This window comes from Microchirus variegatus, assembly GCF_963457635.1.
Source record: "Microchirus variegatus genome assembly, chromosome: 16".
NCBI lineage: Eukaryota > Metazoa > Chordata > Actinopteri > Pleuronectiformes > Soleidae > Microchirus > Microchirus variegatus.
The window spans coordinates 10753748-10773832 of NC_139817.1; the positions used below are offsets into that span (position 1 = coordinate 10753748).

General features: G+C 39.7%; 1 protein-coding gene across 3 annotated transcripts; it reads right to left on the reverse strand.

The window, feature by feature from the left end:
* Positions 1–493: 493 nt before the first annotated feature.
* On the reverse strand, positions 494–9261 carry slc5a1 (solute carrier family 5 member 1; the record flags this gene model as incomplete). 3 transcript variants are annotated; one of them, XM_083902164.1, is made up of 15 exons in its annotated part: positions 494–702; positions 802–910; positions 1014–1229; positions 2406–2574; positions 3099–3249; positions 3350–3457; positions 3560–3695; positions 4364–4572; positions 4672–4752; positions 5151–5256; positions 5348–5452; positions 5562–5621; positions 5820–5924; positions 8122–8193; positions 9124–9261. In XM_083902164.1, 15 exons carry the CDS (start codon positions 9259–9261, stop codon positions 494–496), a joined length of 1974 nt encoding a protein of 657 aa, XP_083758290.1. The 3 variants fall into 3 exon arrangements, with proteins under 3 accessions (XP_083758290.1, XP_083758289.1, XP_083758288.1); XM_083902163.1 differs by having other exon boundaries at positions 494–705; XM_083902162.1 differs by having other exon boundaries at positions 494–708.
* Positions 9262–20085: the final 10824 nt, after the last annotated feature.

A 20085-nucleotide genomic window follows, 5' to 3' on the forward strand; every position in this document is an offset into this window, starting at 1 on the left:
ATTCATTAACAGCTAAAACAACAAATAGCAAGGTGCATAGACTTCAGAAGTGACAGAACTCAAGGACTTTGAGCACATGACTCTTAGGTAGAATGAGGTAGAAAAAAAAACAGTAATTACCGGTTGTTGCTCTTACACATGACAGACAATTTACAGAGCTTGTTGCACATTTTTTTTAGTGATTGAAGGCAGCGTGGTAAATAAAAAGAAGTCATATTTTCAGTCAGAAGTGTTAAACTGTAAAAAAAAAAAAAGCCATTGGTTGATTGCTCAGGTCTATATTCCCAGTAAAGCTTACATTTTTGCCGTGATTTCCGCTAATACTCAAAGCATTCCTGATTATTGTATCTTGTGTATTATAAATTGATATGTTGTAGATATGGATGCTGTCCACTTCAAGTTACATTACATTCATGTACAAATCCTGTCACTTAAATATAAATTATCTTTTTTTTTTTTTCCCCCAGAGCACATGGGGTAATTTTGAGTTTCTTCAACCAAAAAATCCATGTAAGAAAACAGCCACACACAGGAGGATGATGGCGTTGGCGTTGACGATGTTCCTCCACAGCGGCACCTCTGTGGTGTCGGTGAGCTTCTTCTGCAGCGCCTCCTGCTCCTCCGCAGACAGCTTGGGGGCCTTTTTGTGCTCCAGGCCACAGAAGCACATCACCGCCTTCTTGCAAAAGCCGGGCTCCTCCTCTGCTTCTGTGAGACAACAGACAAAGATAAAAGAATAATAAGGCAAATCTGCACGTACCACACATCTATCAGTGGGGATCTTAAAAGTCTGCTGATTACCTGAGTCTGAAGAGTCGCCTTTGTCGTCTTTGTTGTCGGCCCAGTCTTCCTCTTCTAGGTCCTCCCTCTTCTCCGTGTTGTTCCTCAAGCTCCAGCAAAGACGATACAACTAGACAAACAGCACACGCATGGGTAAGAAGCACATATTTATTATGTTTGTCGGTGGGGGGAATCAATGATTTATCTGGCCTTATCTCATAGCAGTCGCATACATGCTTGTCTTCTATGGGTTTAGTCATGAGAGAGATGGTCAAGATGAGGATGCAGGACACGGTAAACAGGATGATGCTGAAGTAGAGGTAGTGGACTCCACATATGATGGTGGGACAGTTGCTCGGTTGGACACAGCTGCCTGTCCCATAGATAAACTCAGTTATCATCCTGGACAGACCGATCAACAGGCCAATGGTGAGGCCATAAAAGGCTCCCTGAGGAAAGATAGGAAGAAACAAGTGTGATAAAAGTGACATTTGTGCACCTTGATTCATTTTCACATGAGACAATTGAGTTCATTAAGTGTTAAAATGAATAAATAGGAGACCAAAAGGGCTTTGCATTTATGCATAACTGAATTAAAACCTGTTGGTATAATAATTTAATGTCACTTAAATACCTTGAAGTGAGATCGTTTTGTTTTGAAGTGCACGATCACATGACTGGGGTCAGTTTGACATTGAACTGAGGGATTGTGGGTCAGAATAGGGACCACAAGAGGCGCACACAGTAATTGTACTTGTATTAATTGTCATTTGTATTCATTTTTATGTTTGTTAAAATAAGCATCACTGGACTCATATGGACTTTTCTGTTTTGTATTTATAGTTTTGACAGCTGTACGAATCGAGGCCTTTTTGTTGAATGGGTGTAGCTACAGCCACATAGACTATTGCACATTCTCCATGGCAGCAGTGTTTAAATATGCATTACAAATAATTGTCTTTACAGTGCAGGACTTTATACCGTTTCCCATCATCTGCTATTTAAAAAGCGCAGATTTTGTTGCTTTTGATTGAGCAGGTTTGCAGTTTTCATCCTAAACTAAGCAAACTTAACTGGCCCTAACTTCAAGTAATATTGTCCCTACAGACATTAGAGTGGTACAGATTTTTCAGCAAAATCAGAATGCAAAAACGGTCTAATGACTCTTTTTTCCCCTATATAAAATCCAGATTCTGTGAAACCACCCTCTTTGGATTGGTATTGAGCAACAAACACAGTTGACGTAAGTAATACACACGATCTAGAATGCATAACAAATGTAAATGGGGCCGAAGGAGAAGCTGAAATTTGACCAAAAACGAAAGCTTCCACATTGACTGGTTTGGAACTAATCAGCTGATAACTGACGGATCAGCTGATAACTGACGGATGAGCTGACAACTGACGGATCAGCTGACGCTCAGCATTTGATGCTTTATTATATTAGAACATAATAAAGAATGTCCACGACGTTCAGTACAGCAGATTTCACACTTTCACACAACAAACGCACTCCTATTATGTTGCACACTGGAGTTTCAAATAGAGCTTTGCAGATCCAACGTCTTGGTCGTACACTTTTGCAAAAATATCAACAAAAAAAAACGATTGAAAGGTAAACTCACGGTCTCATTGACACGTTTGCAAAAGATGGCGAGCATGAAGACGGCTGCGATGGGTGGAGTGAGGTAGCTGGTGATGGACTGGATGTAGTCAAAGAGCTGACCGCTCTGGGCGTTCTGCACCACAGGGATCCACGCGATGCTCACACCAATCAGGGCCAGGATAAACACCCTATACACACACAAACACACGGGGGAAAGAGTAGCAGTTAGGAATTTTATTACTCGATTAATCGATTATTAATGAGCTCTAAACACAGCCTTAACCCTTAGTGGTGCATTGCTATGGGAATAATACACAAAGATTTACATGGACATCCTGGAGGTGTGTGTGTATAGGTCACATATTCAGGTTTTTAAAACATTGCATTGAGTTGATGTTGAGTCAAAGTTATGATTAATTTTCTATTGCATTTTTGGTAGTGATATAAAGTGGCAATAATTGTGCAGAAGTCACACAATAGATGTTGTTTTTATTTTATTTTTGTTCATAAAAACGAGCCAAGTAAACTTTGAAATGTGATTTGAAACATTGTCAGTACTTTTTGCTCAGGTGTGTCGGTGAAAATTTAGTTGTGTTTTTTAAATCAGATTGTTGTGCTGAAAAAAACAATTATATAAGGCAATTTTGATCTTATATTGAAAAAAAAGCAGTCTTAATGCATCTAAGTGTTCTCAGGGTTAAACGTGTTTTACCTGCCGGCGATCATGAGTTCCTTTTCGCTGGCAGTCTTGCGAATCTTGGTGTAGATGTCCATCGTAAAGAGAGTGCTGGCACTGTTGAAGATAGAGGTCAGCGAGCTCATCAGAGAGGCCAACATCACCGACAGCATGAGGCCTCGGAGACCTGGAGCACATGCAGGAGCAAAGTAAAAAAGTGGATGAAGCATAAAAAACCCACATTTTTAATTCTATGCTAATCAGACAAACATTTTCTGTCTTTTTACCGTTGGGCATGAGATCCACCACCAACTTTGGATAAGCAATGTTGGTGCATCCCACAGCAGTCCCGCAGTATTTCACACATTCCTCTGGCACCACACAGGCGATCTCATCTGCAAAAAATGCATGAGATCAGAGGGCTAGTCCGAATGTTTTTTTGTTTTTTTTAAATTGAACATTATCTCCCATTGTTCTTCTAACACACACTCACTCACCTGGGTAGAGGATCCTGCTGATCATCCCGGGGAAAACCATGAGGAACATAGGCAGCAGCTTTAGGTAGCCACATAAGATACAGCCTCCCTTCATGTGGGACAGATCCTTGGCTGAGAGGCAACGCTGGACAATTACCTACAGAAGAAGAGACAGTTGGGGGAAAAGACAAGTCATTATATAATACATGTTCAGGGTTGTAGTACACTCTTAGAAATAAGGGTTCCAAAAGTGTTCTTCTACAACCGCTGAGGTTCTACCTGGAACCATTTGTTTTTCAAGGGTTCTTGGTAACACTCATGAAGAGAAGAAGAAGAACCATTTTGATCCAGAGAACCCTTTAAAACCCTTTAAAATCCCTTTCCTGATTAAAGGGTTTTACAAGGGTTCTAGGTGGAAGCTTTATAGAAGGTTCTACCTGGAACCAAAAAGGGTTCCCCTATGAGGACAAGCTGAAGCACTTTTATTTATTAAGAGTGTAGTATAGAACATTTGAGTCAGCTTGGAAAGCTGACCACAACACAGAAGCCATGGAAAAACCAGGAACAAATCTCCCAAGGGGGCATTTTGGGTTATTTACAGATTTCGAAAGTGTGGTTGCAAAGCTTTTCAACAACGTCTAACACATGGAAATCTGGATATCTGAAGAAGATGTGGCCTTTTAAATGTAGGAACTCCTCAAACTGGTTTAATGATAATTTTAGCCTCAAAAATGTGGACCTTTCTGGGCAGCCAAGGGACAGTACCATCACAACAAGAAAGTTAATATACTCCATAGTCCATAGTGGAGCCTTTGCTTGACTGACCTGATCAGTGCACCAGTACCAGGTGGCCTGAATGGTGAGTCCAAACACCAGGCCAGGCCACGGCAGGTCTCCTGTTATTGCGTTTCTAAAAATATGGAAGGAGTCCGCTCGAGGCTCGTAGCACTCTGCGCTGATGTTACCCGTAAAGGAAGGGATGGCCTCCATGTACTGCTCCTGGAAGCTTTCATATCCTCCCACCCTATGGAAAGCTGTGTACATGTATATACAAGTTAGACCAACATAAAACATGAAATAATGAATAATAATAATAATAATTAAAAAAAAAATCAAAGAAAATACCACATTACCAAAGCCCATGAGGATGAATGATCCAACTATCATGACTATGGTCTGCAAGGTGTCGGTGTAGATCACCGCGGCCAATCCACCTGACATACAACATTTATTTACAGTCAAACACATATATTTGAATTGACTAGAACAATAATCAAGCAAATGTTGGTACAAAAAAAAGGAGGCAATGACCTTATCTTAGTTCTGTGTCTCACATTTAGCCTGTGAAGCTAAAGTTCAGCAACAGAAGGCCACTCTCTGCTCTTATCACAGTCCGTGGGTAATTAACCGCAATAACAAACCCCAGATAAACTGGCGTATGCAGTGCTCCACGTTTATCTGCACGTCTACTTTACCTTTACCCCCCACAAATGATGCCTTTTTCGCGAAAGCAGATAAGACTTATACGGCTTTATAGTTTACGGGTGAGACGTCGATCTGTGGTTTCAGCGGAAAAGGATGCGGCCGTCTACAGTTTCTGAAGGGAGCGAACCTGTGACCGTGTACAACGCCGTGATCGCTAGCAGCGCTATAACAGCGATGTAGATGTTCAGGCCCAGAGCCAGGTTGATAAAAATGGCACCAGAGAACATGTCTGCCTGAGTGGAAACGAAAAAAAAAACCCAATCAGCAGTGACTCATACAAGGATGGAACAGAGGGTGTTGCAGGGTGTTGTCACAGTGACTTACTGAGATCTTAGTGAACACATACAGGAAGAGGGACAGCACAGAGAGATAGATGCGAATGCGATGTCCTCCAAACCTCTTCTTGAGGTACTCGGGCATCGTGACCACCTAAACACACCACCCACAATGAGACCAGTTACTTTGTTTGTTTGAACCGTCTTTATGGCCTCGCGCTCGAGTGTGCACTCTGAAAGCGAGGAACATGTGTTCTGTTTACCCCAGCTTTAATGTAGATGGGCACAAAGAGCCATCCCAGAATGACGACCACAATAAGAGCCTGCAACACAATAAAAACCCATCAATACCATCATCGTTTGCTCAAAAGTTGTATTCCAAATTGGTCGTCTGCTCACACGGCAACGCACAGATTTATCCGTTCACCGATCTGACCGAGAGATAACCGTGTCTGCGTCACACGATAGACTGTATACTGTACATCTGTGTGAGCCGTGATGATGGTGACACTGTTACTCACATTCCACTCAAATCCACCGATGGCTATTCCTCCAGCGGCGGCAGTCCCAGCGATGCCCACAAAGTGGCCACTGCCGATGTTGCTGGCAAATAGTGAGGCCCCGATCTGTAGAGAGTTATTGTTCAAATCTGTCAGTCATCTCAAAGAAGTGTTATGACTATCATACATGTAAAAAAACAGACTACACTCTTAGAAATAAAGGTGCAAAGTAGAACCATATAAGGTTCTTCGGCTTGTCCTCATAGGAGAACCCTTTTTGGCTCCAGGTAGAACCTTCTTATAATGGTTCCACCTGGAACCCTTTTGGAGGGTTCGACCAAGAACCCTTTTAAAACCCTTTATTCAGGAAAGGGATTTTCAGAAGCAAATGGTAGAACCTCAGCCCTTTGTAGAAGAACCTTTTTGGAACCCTTATTTCTAAGAGTGTACATCCTCCTCTTCTCATCCTCCTCCTATCTTGTTGATGAAAGTTTACCGTGTGTAAATGTATCGTTTTATGCATTTGTCAAGCAGTTTCTGAGGATGGGCGTGTGTGCATATGACGATGCCTATTATTTATGAGCATGTACAGTATATGTATGTGCGCTTATGACCACGGTGACAGTGAACATGGCTAAATGTGACCTCAATAATGTAATATATATTGTATGTAATGATGTTTAAGAGGGGTAAATTGATATAAATGCATTCAATATGTCCATTTGTATCAGTTTACCCCTCTTAAACATCATATTTAGCACATTTAACAACCTAAAACCTGTCTCTTTAGACGGTTACAATATTTTTTCCAGGTGTGTACTTAGAGTATTTGTTGTAATTGTATACAAAAAAAAAAGAAATAAAATATTCCAAAATGCTGTATACGTTGTAAAACTTTAGCTGTGATGAAGAATTTTTGATATCATTGTTGATGAGTTGGTGTCACAGGGTCAAAGGTCAACCAATCAGTGCTCATCTCACTGGTTCTGCTGCTGTTTGTTTGACTGTAGCTTGCGATGTGAGAGCAGAAAAAGGTAATAATTATTATTATTATAATAATAGTCATAATAATGATAACATTGTTTACATAGCACCTTTTAAAAGCAGGGTATGCAAAAGTGCTTTCACAGACCAGATTAAAGAAAACCCAACCCAAAAAAGTAACATGAAGAATTAAAGGATGATTATAGTGGTAATAAAACTATGAATATGCAATTAGAAAGGTGTGGGATATAAAGGTCAGGATAAGAGTCAGGTAGCAATAAAGGCAAAGTCACAAGAATATCGGTGAAAATGGGTTTTAAAAGGTGATTTAAAAGACGTCACTGATTCTGCCATTCTCATCTCAACAGACCAGCCATTCCAAAGTCGAGGGGCCCTGACGGCAAAGGCTCATCCTCCTCTTGGAGATGAACTCAGAGCATGCCTGAGGATCTGAGACTGAAAATACTAAACTTCTGAAAGTAGAAGTTGATCACTCTTGCTCGGTCTTGTGTCCTTAGACGGGTAAGTAGAAATGATTTTTATTTTGGTGACGTTAATGAGTTCAATGTCCCACAATGACCCGACTATACTGTCTCACCTGCATTAACACTGATGGCCTTGTTTTATGTACAGTATTTCTGTTTCATGATCACTGCTTAATGTGCTAATGCTAAGGTTTCTTTTTGTTCTATATACACAAACACACACTAGGAATGGCACAATATAACTGTGCTACAAAGCACAAAGTTAACGAGGACAGTGTTCTTTAATAAACATTAGTGTAAATGTTCTTTTTCAATAACAATTCAATTGAAGCTGTATTACTGACAGAAGGCTCCACTTGAAGTTAAATAATATGTAAAAAAAATATGTAGACACCTGCCATAAAAACAAGAAAACATATATATTTTTACAAATCTTTTTAAAACTATTATTTATTTACCAGACAACAAACTGAATTCACCTTTTTATACCCAAATTTGAACTGACTACAATTCTTATTTTGGACTTTGGGTGTTGATGGTCTGATACATGTTGTTAAGCACTGTATATCACCAGTGAATCACAATTATGAAGGTCAGGACAAACGTCACAGGAAATGTTCCGATCCTGCCATAACTATTACACACACACACACACACACACACACACACACACACACACACACACACACACACACACACACACACACACACACACACACACACACACACACACACACACACACACACACACACACGTGTCACGTAACACCTGTAATTAATAAGTAGCCTATTACATGATTTACGCTTGTGATTACAGAAACCCTCACAAACACTATGCAGCCATTGTTGCTTACCGGCCACCACACCATACTCCTCCCTGCCAGGAAGAACCCACCGACAGTGGACCGGTTGGTGCGAACCATAGCCTGTATAAGAGGGGGTGTAGATAGAGGAAAAATGAATACATGCATTGGTGGTAAAAATAAAAACAGGCTATTTCATGTCCTCCATAACTGATTACATTTTATTTGACACTGTAACTGATTTAACTCTTAGTAAATTGCTATGGGAACAATACATAACGGCTCATATGTCACATATTCAGGCTTTAAAAAAATGCGTCTTCTTATGTGTTCTTGAGTCAACGTTTTGATTCATTTTAAATCACATTTTTGGTTGTGATATAACGTAGCAATAATTGCGCAGAAGTCGCAAAATTAGATTTTTTTTTCTTTTCTTTTTGTTCATAAAAACAAGCCAGGTGAACTTTGAACTGTTATGTATTTTCAAATGTCACAAATCAAATCAGATTTTAAACTTTTTGAGTACTTTTTGCACAGGTGTGTTTATATAGTTGATGAAAATGTAGTTCTTTTTTTATCAGATGTGCTGAAAAATAGGATACTCTATATTGGACATTCTTAAAGCTTCTGTATATACTGTTCATTTTAACAAAAAGCAGCCTAAATGCTCTGTGTTCTAAGGGTTATACAAGAGTAAAAATGACAGTGTGTCACTATTACTAAATGAATCACATTCAACTGTGATATAAGTGTAAAAATCCTTGGACATAAAGCAACCGTGAACAAGGTTGACAAAGATAATCCCGCAGTACCGGTGCCCTCTGTTGTGTCAAGCTGCTGCTGCTGTAAAGGAGCACTTTCTATTGCTCATAATGAGATACATCTTATATCTGCAAATAAACATTTCATCGATGCAGACATATAATGTCCTTTAATTTCATAGGCTGAAGTAAAACCAGTCGTAGTAAAAAAAAAAAAGTGGCAAGTAGTTAACGATTCACAGAGGAAGACGGATTTAAAGGAAGTTGTTGGGAAAAGAGTGGACGTACTCACCCATACTCCCACGGCCAGGACGACCAAAAAGTAAATCACAATAACAGAGATATCCGCAGCGTTGGCCAGAGCCACCGTGGCATTGTTGTTTCTTGCGTTGCTCTTTACCAAGGAGAATCCAAAGTAATCTTGGGACATTTTGGCCAAGAGGTTGACCAGAGAGCAGGTGTGTGTGTGTGTGTGTGTGTGTCTGGAGTCGCTCCTCTGTGACTGAAGCACCTGCACATGCAGACACTCTTATACTTGGGTGCTACCTGCTTATGAGTGGGTGTGGACAGGGTTTTGGGATTGTGTATTCTTTGCTTTTGGCCAAACATGTAAGTGGGTATGCAAATATATAAATAACCTCGCTGATTCATGATAAAAAATAAATAAATAAATGTGCTAAAATGTGTAACCTTTCAGCAAATAACGCTGTTAATCATTAATCCACAAGGAAATACCTCGAGTAAAGGAACAAGGAACCCACAGATGCACTCCATCAGCAAAACACATATCATGTTATAATAATACTATTCATAAAAATGTATTATTATAATAAATAAACCAGGGGGGGAAATGCTGACTCAGAATTCCTTAGAAACACAAATAGCAATTAAGATGTTGGAGAACTCAATTGCCTGCTGTTAATTGAGCTGTAAAACATACAATCATTAATCATAAAGTGAGGCCTTCACCTTTGACCCTTCATCAACCGCCGCCAACCAGGAAATGTCTACGATAAATTTTATTGTAGCTCGATGACAAATAAAAAGCACTTAACCCTGGCATCACACACACACGCACACACACACACACACACACACACACACACACACACACACACACACACACACACACACACGCACTGTAAACACCTTAATACACTGGAAGTGTTTGTGTGTTAATGGAAAGGCCAACGTGTGTGAGGACGGATATGTTGATAATTACACTTGAAAATGTACTTTATTAATAAGTTTTCAATATTTGTTGGGTTTCATGCAAAAGCACACTTACCCATGTTTACACTTGTACAATTCCACTTTAAAAGTATCAGCGTCTTCTGTAGTTTTGGTTTAGACGCCCCCCCCCCCCAAAAAAAAGCTGAATGGAATGGACTGCTGTAAATATCATCATCTCCTTCACATAAATGCATTCATGTTTGTAAATAAAGTACAATCAGCCGCCTCTAGGTGTCTCTGCAGGACAGAAAAGCAATGTAAGGAGACACTGAGCTCATACATACGGATGAGATGCACATTTTTTATTATGCTTGTTTTGTTCCTCTCTTTTCTTTTACACACATTTTGCGTCACGATTGGAAAAACAAAGATTATAACTGTAGTCAATCTTGCCACACAGGTATGTTATTTAATGATGTGTACAGTGTGTAATTCTCTTCTCGTCTTATTTATGTTTTCAGCTTCAGCCTGACTAAAGGACTCATCAGGCCAGAGACTGCACTGTGGGTGCAGTGCAGGACGTGTGTGTGCTGTAGGTGAGCCTGACGTCCACAATCCATATAGCCATTTCTTGATTATACTCTCACTGGTTTAACGCTAACAAAAGCAGATAATACAATGAGAGACAACACAAACGCTGTGTGTTTTTCTCACGGCTAAATGTATGATTACAGCCTGGGGCACACAGAGACTGTGATTAAACACAAGCAAAAACGAATAGCAATTAAAATCCACAGTAATTAAGAGCGCAATTAAGTAATTAAGTCTTGTTAATAAACAGTGTTGGATGAGGTGTATTCTTGCAATTACATTTTTCAAACCTGATTTAATTCACCTTTGCCCTGGCAGAGCACGCAGTTACCCCCACTATTCCGTCCACAACATACTGTACATACTTACACCACGTCTTATACGCCGTGCTCCTGTTAACATTCATGTCATTTCTCACCACCTATGGCCCCAGTATTTCTGCAGCGGTTTGACCCGGTAAATTGCTGCTTGCAGCTTTATCCATCATTATAATGCTGACATCCGAGTCCAAGGTTATACAGTAGTGCTCTGTTACAGCTGGAGAAAGAGCAGGGGGGGGGGAGGAAGTGGACAAGGGAGCAGAAAGGAGAGGTCTCTTTAATATGGTTCATATGGAAGAAACAGAAATTATAATTCACAATAGATCCTAACACTGTGTTGTACAAATGTAGGCCAGGAAGAATACATGAATAAAAATGTTGCTTTAACAAATTACTAATAGCACGAAAACACCAATCAGATTTTTCACAGTTCCAGTTGTTTTCGCTGCTGTTCCATTTTGAATAAGGTTATTACAGACGCACAAACAAAACCATTACATGACTCTCTGTGTTCGACGACAGCCCAGGATGTTGTCGAGAAGAATGCATGTAAGGCGGTGAGACGAGGCCGTTTTCAGAGCGGTACTGTTACAAATGGCTGCTTGAAAATCTCTAAATGGGGACAATCAATATTCACTTGAATGAGAATCAATCACTGGAATGAGGCCAATGCTCTGTGGGGATTAAAGCGTGGTCACACCCACTGATTTCAGTCCTGATTTCAAACCTAAAAGGATACTTTGTTCTTGCCCAACAGCTGCAGACTGGTCAACATCAAGTGTTTGACTTCACGTCAGGAACCAGAACATAAATCTGGCGAGTGCCCGTCTTTGTTTTAAAAACATCAGCGGGACTGCAAACAAATGATGCCGAGTGCAGCACAAGAAATTGATCTCTTGCTGGAGTTCATTCCTCATATATACAAGTCTCGTTGGGATGTCTGAGTTTGTGTAGTGAGTTGTCTTGTGGTTAAGACAGACACTATTGTGTCTTGTGAACTTCGTCCTAGTGTCTACACATGATTGGAGACACTCAGGCAGGGAGAGGCCTGAGGCCTGGTCTCAGACGCCAGATTCAAATACAGTATTTATCTTGTGACTTCAGCCAATTACTGCGATGCATTGTGCTTTGTCTATGTTTCACTTTCAGAAAAAAAAACATCTCAAGCTAAAGAGCAACCATTTAGAAAAAAAAAAAAAAATAGAGATTTAAAAGATTAGTTTCCAGAGGTGGAAAATGTACTAAAACATTGTACTCAAGTAAAAGTACCAATACTTTGATGAAATATTACTCAAGTAGAAGTAAATGTAGTCATCTGAAAATGTACTCAAGTAAAAGTAAAATGTAGTTCATTTGAAATGTACTTTAAGTAAAAGTTACTTGGTTACTTTGCGTGGGGTGTGAGGGTAGTAGAAATATGACAAAGGGTCAGAAATCCAAAACTATTTTGGAGCTCACGCGCATGGCGCGACACAGGATATTACATCACTTTTGGTGCTGGTGCTAATCACATCATCATTCGAAGCCACTACATGCCTCAAATCACAGTATCGTGGGTCTTTAAACCATAAACTTTGTATTTGAATTAATTGCATTATATTTGGTTACATTTATTCTGAGGGTAACCACTATGCTGACGTGGTCCTCAGTGAAAATGAGTTTGACACCCCTGCTTTATTTGAAGTCTTGAGAGACAAAGCTCTGCACTGGTTTCCTGTAGATTTTAAGCCTTTAATGGATTTTATTAATTAATTATAGGCTTTGGGCGTTTCCTGTTAATCGTTGAGTCATTTTATGCACATGTTAGATGCATGTGGTGTCTTTAAGGTGCTATTCCTCAAATTATTGACATTATTGAGTGCGTTTGCATGCACAGATTATTGACAGAAACATAAGTGTGTTAAACAGGTTTTTCAATAACCGATAATGGAAATAAACCGATAATGACATCAGTTTATTCCATTTACATGAGCACTTGAATAACTAAATAACTACAAAACCCCGATAGTAATCAGTTTTTTAGTGTGCATGTAAACGCACTCAGTGTTTTATCGTTAAGCTTGTTTGATATGCGATTTCTGATCTCACAGATGTTTCACATAAAAGAGCACTGTGATAAAGATCAAATATTCATGGTGTAGCTGTAACTTATGAGAGTATTATATCATACATAAGAGACTTGTGAAATATGAACATAAATAATGTAGTGTGTAGTCTTTTATTTTAAAGTTTACAGAAAAACACTATTTTCAATCAATGGAAAAACATTGCAGGAAGGAGAAGGATCTCTTTTTTTTTTAAACCAGTAAAACAATACAACAGAGAGGAGGTAAAAGATGTATTGTAGTTTATATACTGGATTAAAGTTCACAGATACAGATACTTGTTGATATAATGACTAAAATAATTATACTTTACTTATCAGTAAAATCGTGCGGAAGAGGGACGTGACCGAGTTCACTTGAAGGCCAGCATACATAGCTCATTTGCAGCAGTTGAAGAGTTGTAATTACGACACCATCTCTGGGCACGGATCCATATTCAGTGGCAGAGAGGCTTTGTAACCACATGCTATGACAAAGACTGAGGGGCTTTCACACAGGGAGCTGTGGGTTTCGTGCAGGGGGGTGAGGCACGGGTGACGGGAGCCCTTTCTGGCGATCAGCTGGAACTTGAACACAGGCCCCTGCAGGCAAATCTCCCCCAGTAAGTTAAAAACCAAAGTCAATTGAATCATCTTTCTTTCTGATGATGAGTTGAGCCTCAACAAGTGTCTTGACAATGTTATACGCCTAAATGCCTTGAGTTGTCCCCATGTTTATTTAACCAGGCAGGACAGACTCTTATTTACAACTGTGTGGCCTGGCAAATGGCAGGTTGGTTGACAAGTTAGTCGAGTAGTTGTTTAACCAGCAGTTAACGGTGTACCTAATAAAGTATAGCCTGGTGAGTGTGCACCGACACAACAGCAATCCCACACTCACATTCGAGCCCCTTTGCACAGCAGCCATTTTGACAGGTCACAGTAGGAAAAATCGCAAGTGTAAATAATCCAATTAATAAGGGCTGAGTTCCATTTAGCTGCCTCGTTTCCAGAGTGCACGCTGGTTCACTGCTGTCACACTTTATTCTGACTTACATGAGCTGAACAGAGCCATTGTTAATGTGATCAGTAACACCTGTGCGTTTCCCCTGAGAAAAACATGTGAAAATGGCAGCTGTGCAAATAAAGGCCTGCTTGGGATGTGCTGTTTCCTAAGCCCTATACCTTTCTCTCTATATATACTGTATATTCACACACACAATATATATATATATATATTTTTTTTTACCATAAAAGTAACTTGTGAGGTTGTGTTAGCCACAAGGTGGCACAGTCATACAGCTCAGCAGAAATGATGCATCAGTCTGACATGTAAACTAAAAGATTTGCACTAAAAACATTGGGAAATACTGAAATATTCAGCAGCAGCTCAAGAAAAAACAACAACATGACCAAGCACCGACTGAAGCTGAGCTAATTCTTCTCCAGTGAATTCTGTCTCTCGCAATGTCATTTGTGTTTTAATGCAAGCCTGCAACACATGCCACTCAATGCATAGCTTCAATTTTAATTTTATGAAAATGAAATACAGTATTATTTCTGTTCAACCTTTCAAATAAACAGAGTGCTATTTAGCCTTTTGGAGAACACAACAGATGGAGCGAGTGAGACAAGTGTAGGAGTTTGGATGTGGCAGCTGCAGTTAATCTGCTAATTAGTCCCAAACGTGTCCACCGAGAAGTTAGTCCAGTTTTAAGGGAGTCTTTTTTTCTGCTTCTTCTTCTTCTTCATGGCTCCTGTTTTATTGCCAATAATTTTAATTTTTTACCAAGTGGGAATGAGTGGAGGACATCTTCAGGGGTCAAGAAAAGGGATGCTAACGCTACTGCTAACGCTAACGCTAACGCTAAACAAAATGTCAATGTCATGTTTCTCTGTTGCCAGCAAAGCTAACCTGAAACACAGAGTGGAAACCAGGTGAGCTGCACACGCTTCTCAACACGTATGGACAAAACTACAGAGGTAAGTTGTTCTGTTATGGATATGAAAGTATTCTCAAACAACAACAACAACAACAACAACACCGTTTAGCTAAATGTAGCTTTCAGTGGTGGAGGGGCCATTACTGTTGTGCTGAATTCAAAGAGCACAAAGACTCCCAAATACTGTAGCTGTTCTGAGGAGAAAGTCCTGATTAAAGCAGCTTTTAGTCACAGAGCCAGCAGTGGAAACATAAAATGTACCAGAAGGCCATAAACTGCCTTTTGCCAGAACATTAGAGATACAGTTGGATATTGGCTGGTCAACTTAAAACTAAAACTAATTTTGGCCCGATATTCTGAACTACAGGACTTTGTTACTTATTAGTTTGAACACCATCTCATTTAACAAGTTCTTACTTTTTTGTGGGGAAAAATCTTATATATTGATAAAACTGGCAAAATAATAAGGGAATAACTTTGTTGGCCAGAAACACAGGTTATGTGATCTCCTTGTCTTATTGATTTTAAAATAGCAGGTTATTTCCTCGGTCACACAGTTGGTGTATACCGGTTTGCACTCTTGTGTTTGCAGCAAGAAAACACAGGTTTGCGTGTTCTCCCTGTGTGTGGGGTTTTTCTCTGGTTCTCCAGTTTCCTCCCACTATCCAAAAACATGCAGATTTGAGGATAAGGCTAATTGGACTCTCTAAATTAACTGTAGATGTGTGTGTGTGTGTGTGTGTGAGTGAATGGTTGTTTGTCTCTATGTGGCCCTGTCCAGGGTGGAGGTTATGTCATACAATTTACCTTATTTTAAGCTAGTTTTTCGTCTTAAGGTGTTGAAGATCTTGTTTTTAAACCTGGAAACAGCAATTTATATGCTAAACTAAGAATGTAATTTAGTCAAGGAAGGATGTTTATGACTAACCTGGAGCATGTTTGCAGAATAATCTAGTCACCATGTGTCCTACATCATTATGCAGCTTTCTCATGGAGGCTTTTGATGAACAAGCAGACTGAACACATCCATCCATCGATGCATCCATCTATCCATACATCTTCTACTGCTTTATCTTCCACTCGAGGGTCAGGGGGATGCTGTGCCCATCTCAGCTGACAAAAGGTTAGGTTGGGTTATGATAGAGATAAAGTATTAGAGGCATTTTTAGCCTTGTGTAATAAAGTGCGGCAGGAGGGCAGACTGCCCAGAATTTAGAAGCTATATAAGCTTATTAATTATAGGTGGATTGCTTCACTGAAATTGTATCTTTGTGATCTTTGTGAAGTAATGGAACAAATGACAATGAAAGAATTTGCAGGGGCCGGAAATGTATCATGTCTTTAAGACGGACCATGGTATTTTTGGGTCACTATGGAAATGGGGATAAATAGGGAAATGGTTGCAGCTGGGTTCTTGATGGTTTACTAGATAGGAGTATAGCCATCAATCAGGAGAATGAGCCAATTTGTCAGATGTAGTAATTACCTGGACACAGGATTGTATTATGCTCCTCCTGTTCTGTTGGTATGAGGACTATTCTCATGTCTTTTTTTGGTTCCTAATGTAAGATCCGTATTAGTTGCTCAGAAAGGAGTTCAAACAGTTCAAACAGCATTTCAGTTGTGTAACCAGGGCTTGTGTAATGTGCCCCTTCTTAAATCAGGCAATGGATTTTTGGAAATTTACAGGGTAAACGTCATTCGACTTCTTGTGACCTCAAGGAGTTAGTGCAGTATGCTGTCTTATGACTGCAAATGAAGGCTCTGTTGTGATATTCTGACCTTTTACTAATTTTCAGAAAATCCCATAACAAATATTGTTTCTCAATCTGAAACCAAACAAAAATAAAGCATGTATTAATAGTCCCTAAACAAATACTCTATTTATACCTGTTACAGTAAAATAACTACAGTGTATTGCTGGAAATGATAGAACCTCCAAAACTATATTTGTGAAACATTTTTGGCCGGTCTGCAACAGTAAACCTGGCAGTGGATGCAAGTATCTTTTCAACAAGAATTGGCCTGAACAGTTTTTTTATTGTCTTCGTCACGACAGGGTATTTGCAGGGTATTTAGTTGTTGATGAGCGATGCATCCCTTCCGGTTATGAGTTGTGAAGCAAACAAAACAATAGAACTAGATCAGAAATAACTGATGTTATAGGCTGTTGGAGTAAGGGGGCTAAATCAAATGTCCATCAAACAGGTCGGGTCGACATCCAGAGCCTCCCTCGGGCTTCCCTGAGCTGCAGTAGTACAATAAGGACAGGCCATTAATTTGATTTTATGCATACGCACATGGATATCAGTAATTTTCATGACTGACTAGAGAACCATAGCCAAACAGGGCGATGCCTATGGAAAAGTGGCACACCAGTTCAACTCCAGGGCAGCAGATGCACAGCAGAGTCTCACAGTCAGTTGATCAGGAATGTAATGGTCAACAGGTGACGTATTGTGTTGTTTGGGTACAGTAAAGGCTGAGCAGCCAATGATAGATGGAGTAACTGAGGTCAGTGCATGTTTACGCAAACTAACAATTACTGCACACCATCCTGTTAACACCCAAGCACCTCGTGTGATCTGAGATACAGTAATCAATACACAGCCACAAATAATAGCAGTCATGGGAATCATTATAATTTCTTCGCATTTAGGATATGTGAACAGACAGCACATTGTTCCTCTACATTTTTTTTAGAGCTGGATAAGTAATGCAGTTCAATTCAGCACAGGCCATTTCTGGAATATTTGTGGTATTTTTTTTTTTACAGCATTTGAAAGGTCAGACAAAAGCAGAAGTGAGACTGTGGACACACTATCTACACAGGACACGTTAATCTGTAGTTAAAGTGGCTTTTGATTGGTTTCTTTTTCTAATGCTACATTTTCAGAATCTCCTGGGGGAAATTAAACATACGTTAAATCATTCATTGAGCAAAAGTTAAAGTTGATCACCAATGTGAATCCTAATCCTATAATTGGTCAGCCATGTGCCATCACAGCTGAGTTAAAATTCTTTTTAGATTTGCTGTAACAGAGGAATGTTGGCACCCACGTTATCTGGTAATGATGCTAAAAAAGCAGTGTAGGATGGACTCGATCTGGGCTTTTGGCGTCATCACCAAAGATCAGGCAAGGTAGGCTGCTGTGTCGAGGCTTTAGCAGAGATTGATCCAAAGCAGACCTTTTGATCCAAATAGCACCACAGCAACTTTATTTTATTTGTTAGGCCAGACATAATTGTTTTTAATAATAATATCAAGAATGTCTGGTATTGGGTTGACTCTTCCAGGGAGCATCAGCTTCAGAAATGCTCATGGAAAAGGCAACTGTAGCTGCAGAGGTGTAGATTTCTGACTGTTCAAAAATGTCTGCAGGGTCTTCTGGAACAAGACGAGGGCTGACGTAAAGGACCTGGAGAGAAGGTCTCAAATTGGCTGTGGATAAAAAGTCACGGTAATAGCACAACATTTATTTCTGGGTTTGAAACATTCATTTACTGTATTTATAAACCAACTGTCCATAGTAAATCTGCATGGCTGTTAAAAGTATAGTTCAGGTAATTCTATTATGACAATTCACTGGCTTCTTTTTGTTAAATTGCATTTTAGCACTGGCTATTGTAGTTTTCAGAATGGTCCACTAATGGTCCCTGACACTGCAATATCTACAGTATCTCTTGATTATTTATAGGTCTAAAGAAAGCAGCAAACACTGGGAGTGTGTAAGAAAGTAGTAGTAGTAGTAGTTGTCAGGAGAAGGATTTGCGAGGAGAACAAACAGTGGCACTAACAGAATCAAAGGCAGATGGTTCACAGCCAGATGTCAGGGAGGGGTTGATGATATCAGTCAGGAAGTAGAGCAGATCAGCAGCGATGGACCGGGAGGGGGGGGGGTGATAGAGGAGTGAGATGTAGAAGTTAAGTCTGCTCATGGGAATATTTTAGGACTTCATTCAAGATGGAATGAGGGGACACATTAAGCTTGTTTTGAAGGGGGTCAGCGGAGGAGACAGTGACCAGAGAGTAGCCTGCAGGATGATCCTTGGCTGTCATCACTCTTTTAGTGGAGTGAACAGTAGTAATAAAAGGGAGTAGTGCTGAGAGCAGAGGAGAGGAGAGCAGAGGGGTGAGACATGCCTCTGTGGGTAGAAGCAGAGGTCTGGGTTTTAAAGTGATAAATGACTTATTTGCCAGAAGACATAGGTGAAGAAAAGAGATGAGATATGAAAAGAAAAAAAACAGCAAGAAGGTAGTGGCAAGGACCTTCTTCTTTCTTTTTAAATATCATACAAATAGGCAGACCTTTTGTCTGTGGTAGGTGATAATACACCCATTACCCTTTCTCTGTGAAGATGAAAGGCCAGTAGAACACAAATTGATTTTTGACCTACTAGGTGTGGATAATCATATTGTTGTATCAAACCTTTCAGTTTCATATACATACATACTATAAACAATTTATTGTAAGTGAATACTTACAACTCATCATCAATCAAGTGTAATGGAGCCATGGAATATGATTGTGATGATGAAGATGGATGTTTATTGTTTCTGAACTGCTATCATCGAGGCTGTTCGGGCCCACAGTTGTTTGTGAACTTGCATTTTTAGAAATGCCCTCAATTCCTTGATAAGATTATGGATGTCTCCATACTAAGGGCAAATCTTGGTTTGATTTTCTCTGCAAACCCCAGTGATTACCTTCAGTTTCTTGATACATTTCTTTTCTCTACAAAAATGTGAAAAATGTGTAATAATCTGTCGATTAATAAATAATAATTGGCCAATGCCAATTGAAAATATCAGCAAATATCAGCTACCTCTATTATCCACAAGAATATACTAATAGGATAATGTCATTTTTTTTTCATTCAGCCTTAACATCAGCTGCTTACACCTCGTGACAAACAGTCTTTTTAAAAAGTCCCTCACATCAATTTAAAAAAAAATGTTATTTACTCTCTCCTGACTCATTTGGATGAATAAATAGAAAACATTTATATGCCTCCTTTAATTTTAAGCAGCCACTTTCCATTTGTGAAACTCTGCATTTTTTCTTGTCTTTCATTGTTGGCTCCGACTGCTGCCACATGATAGTCACAAGGCATGATTTCAGCGGAACTCGTCCTTCATCTGT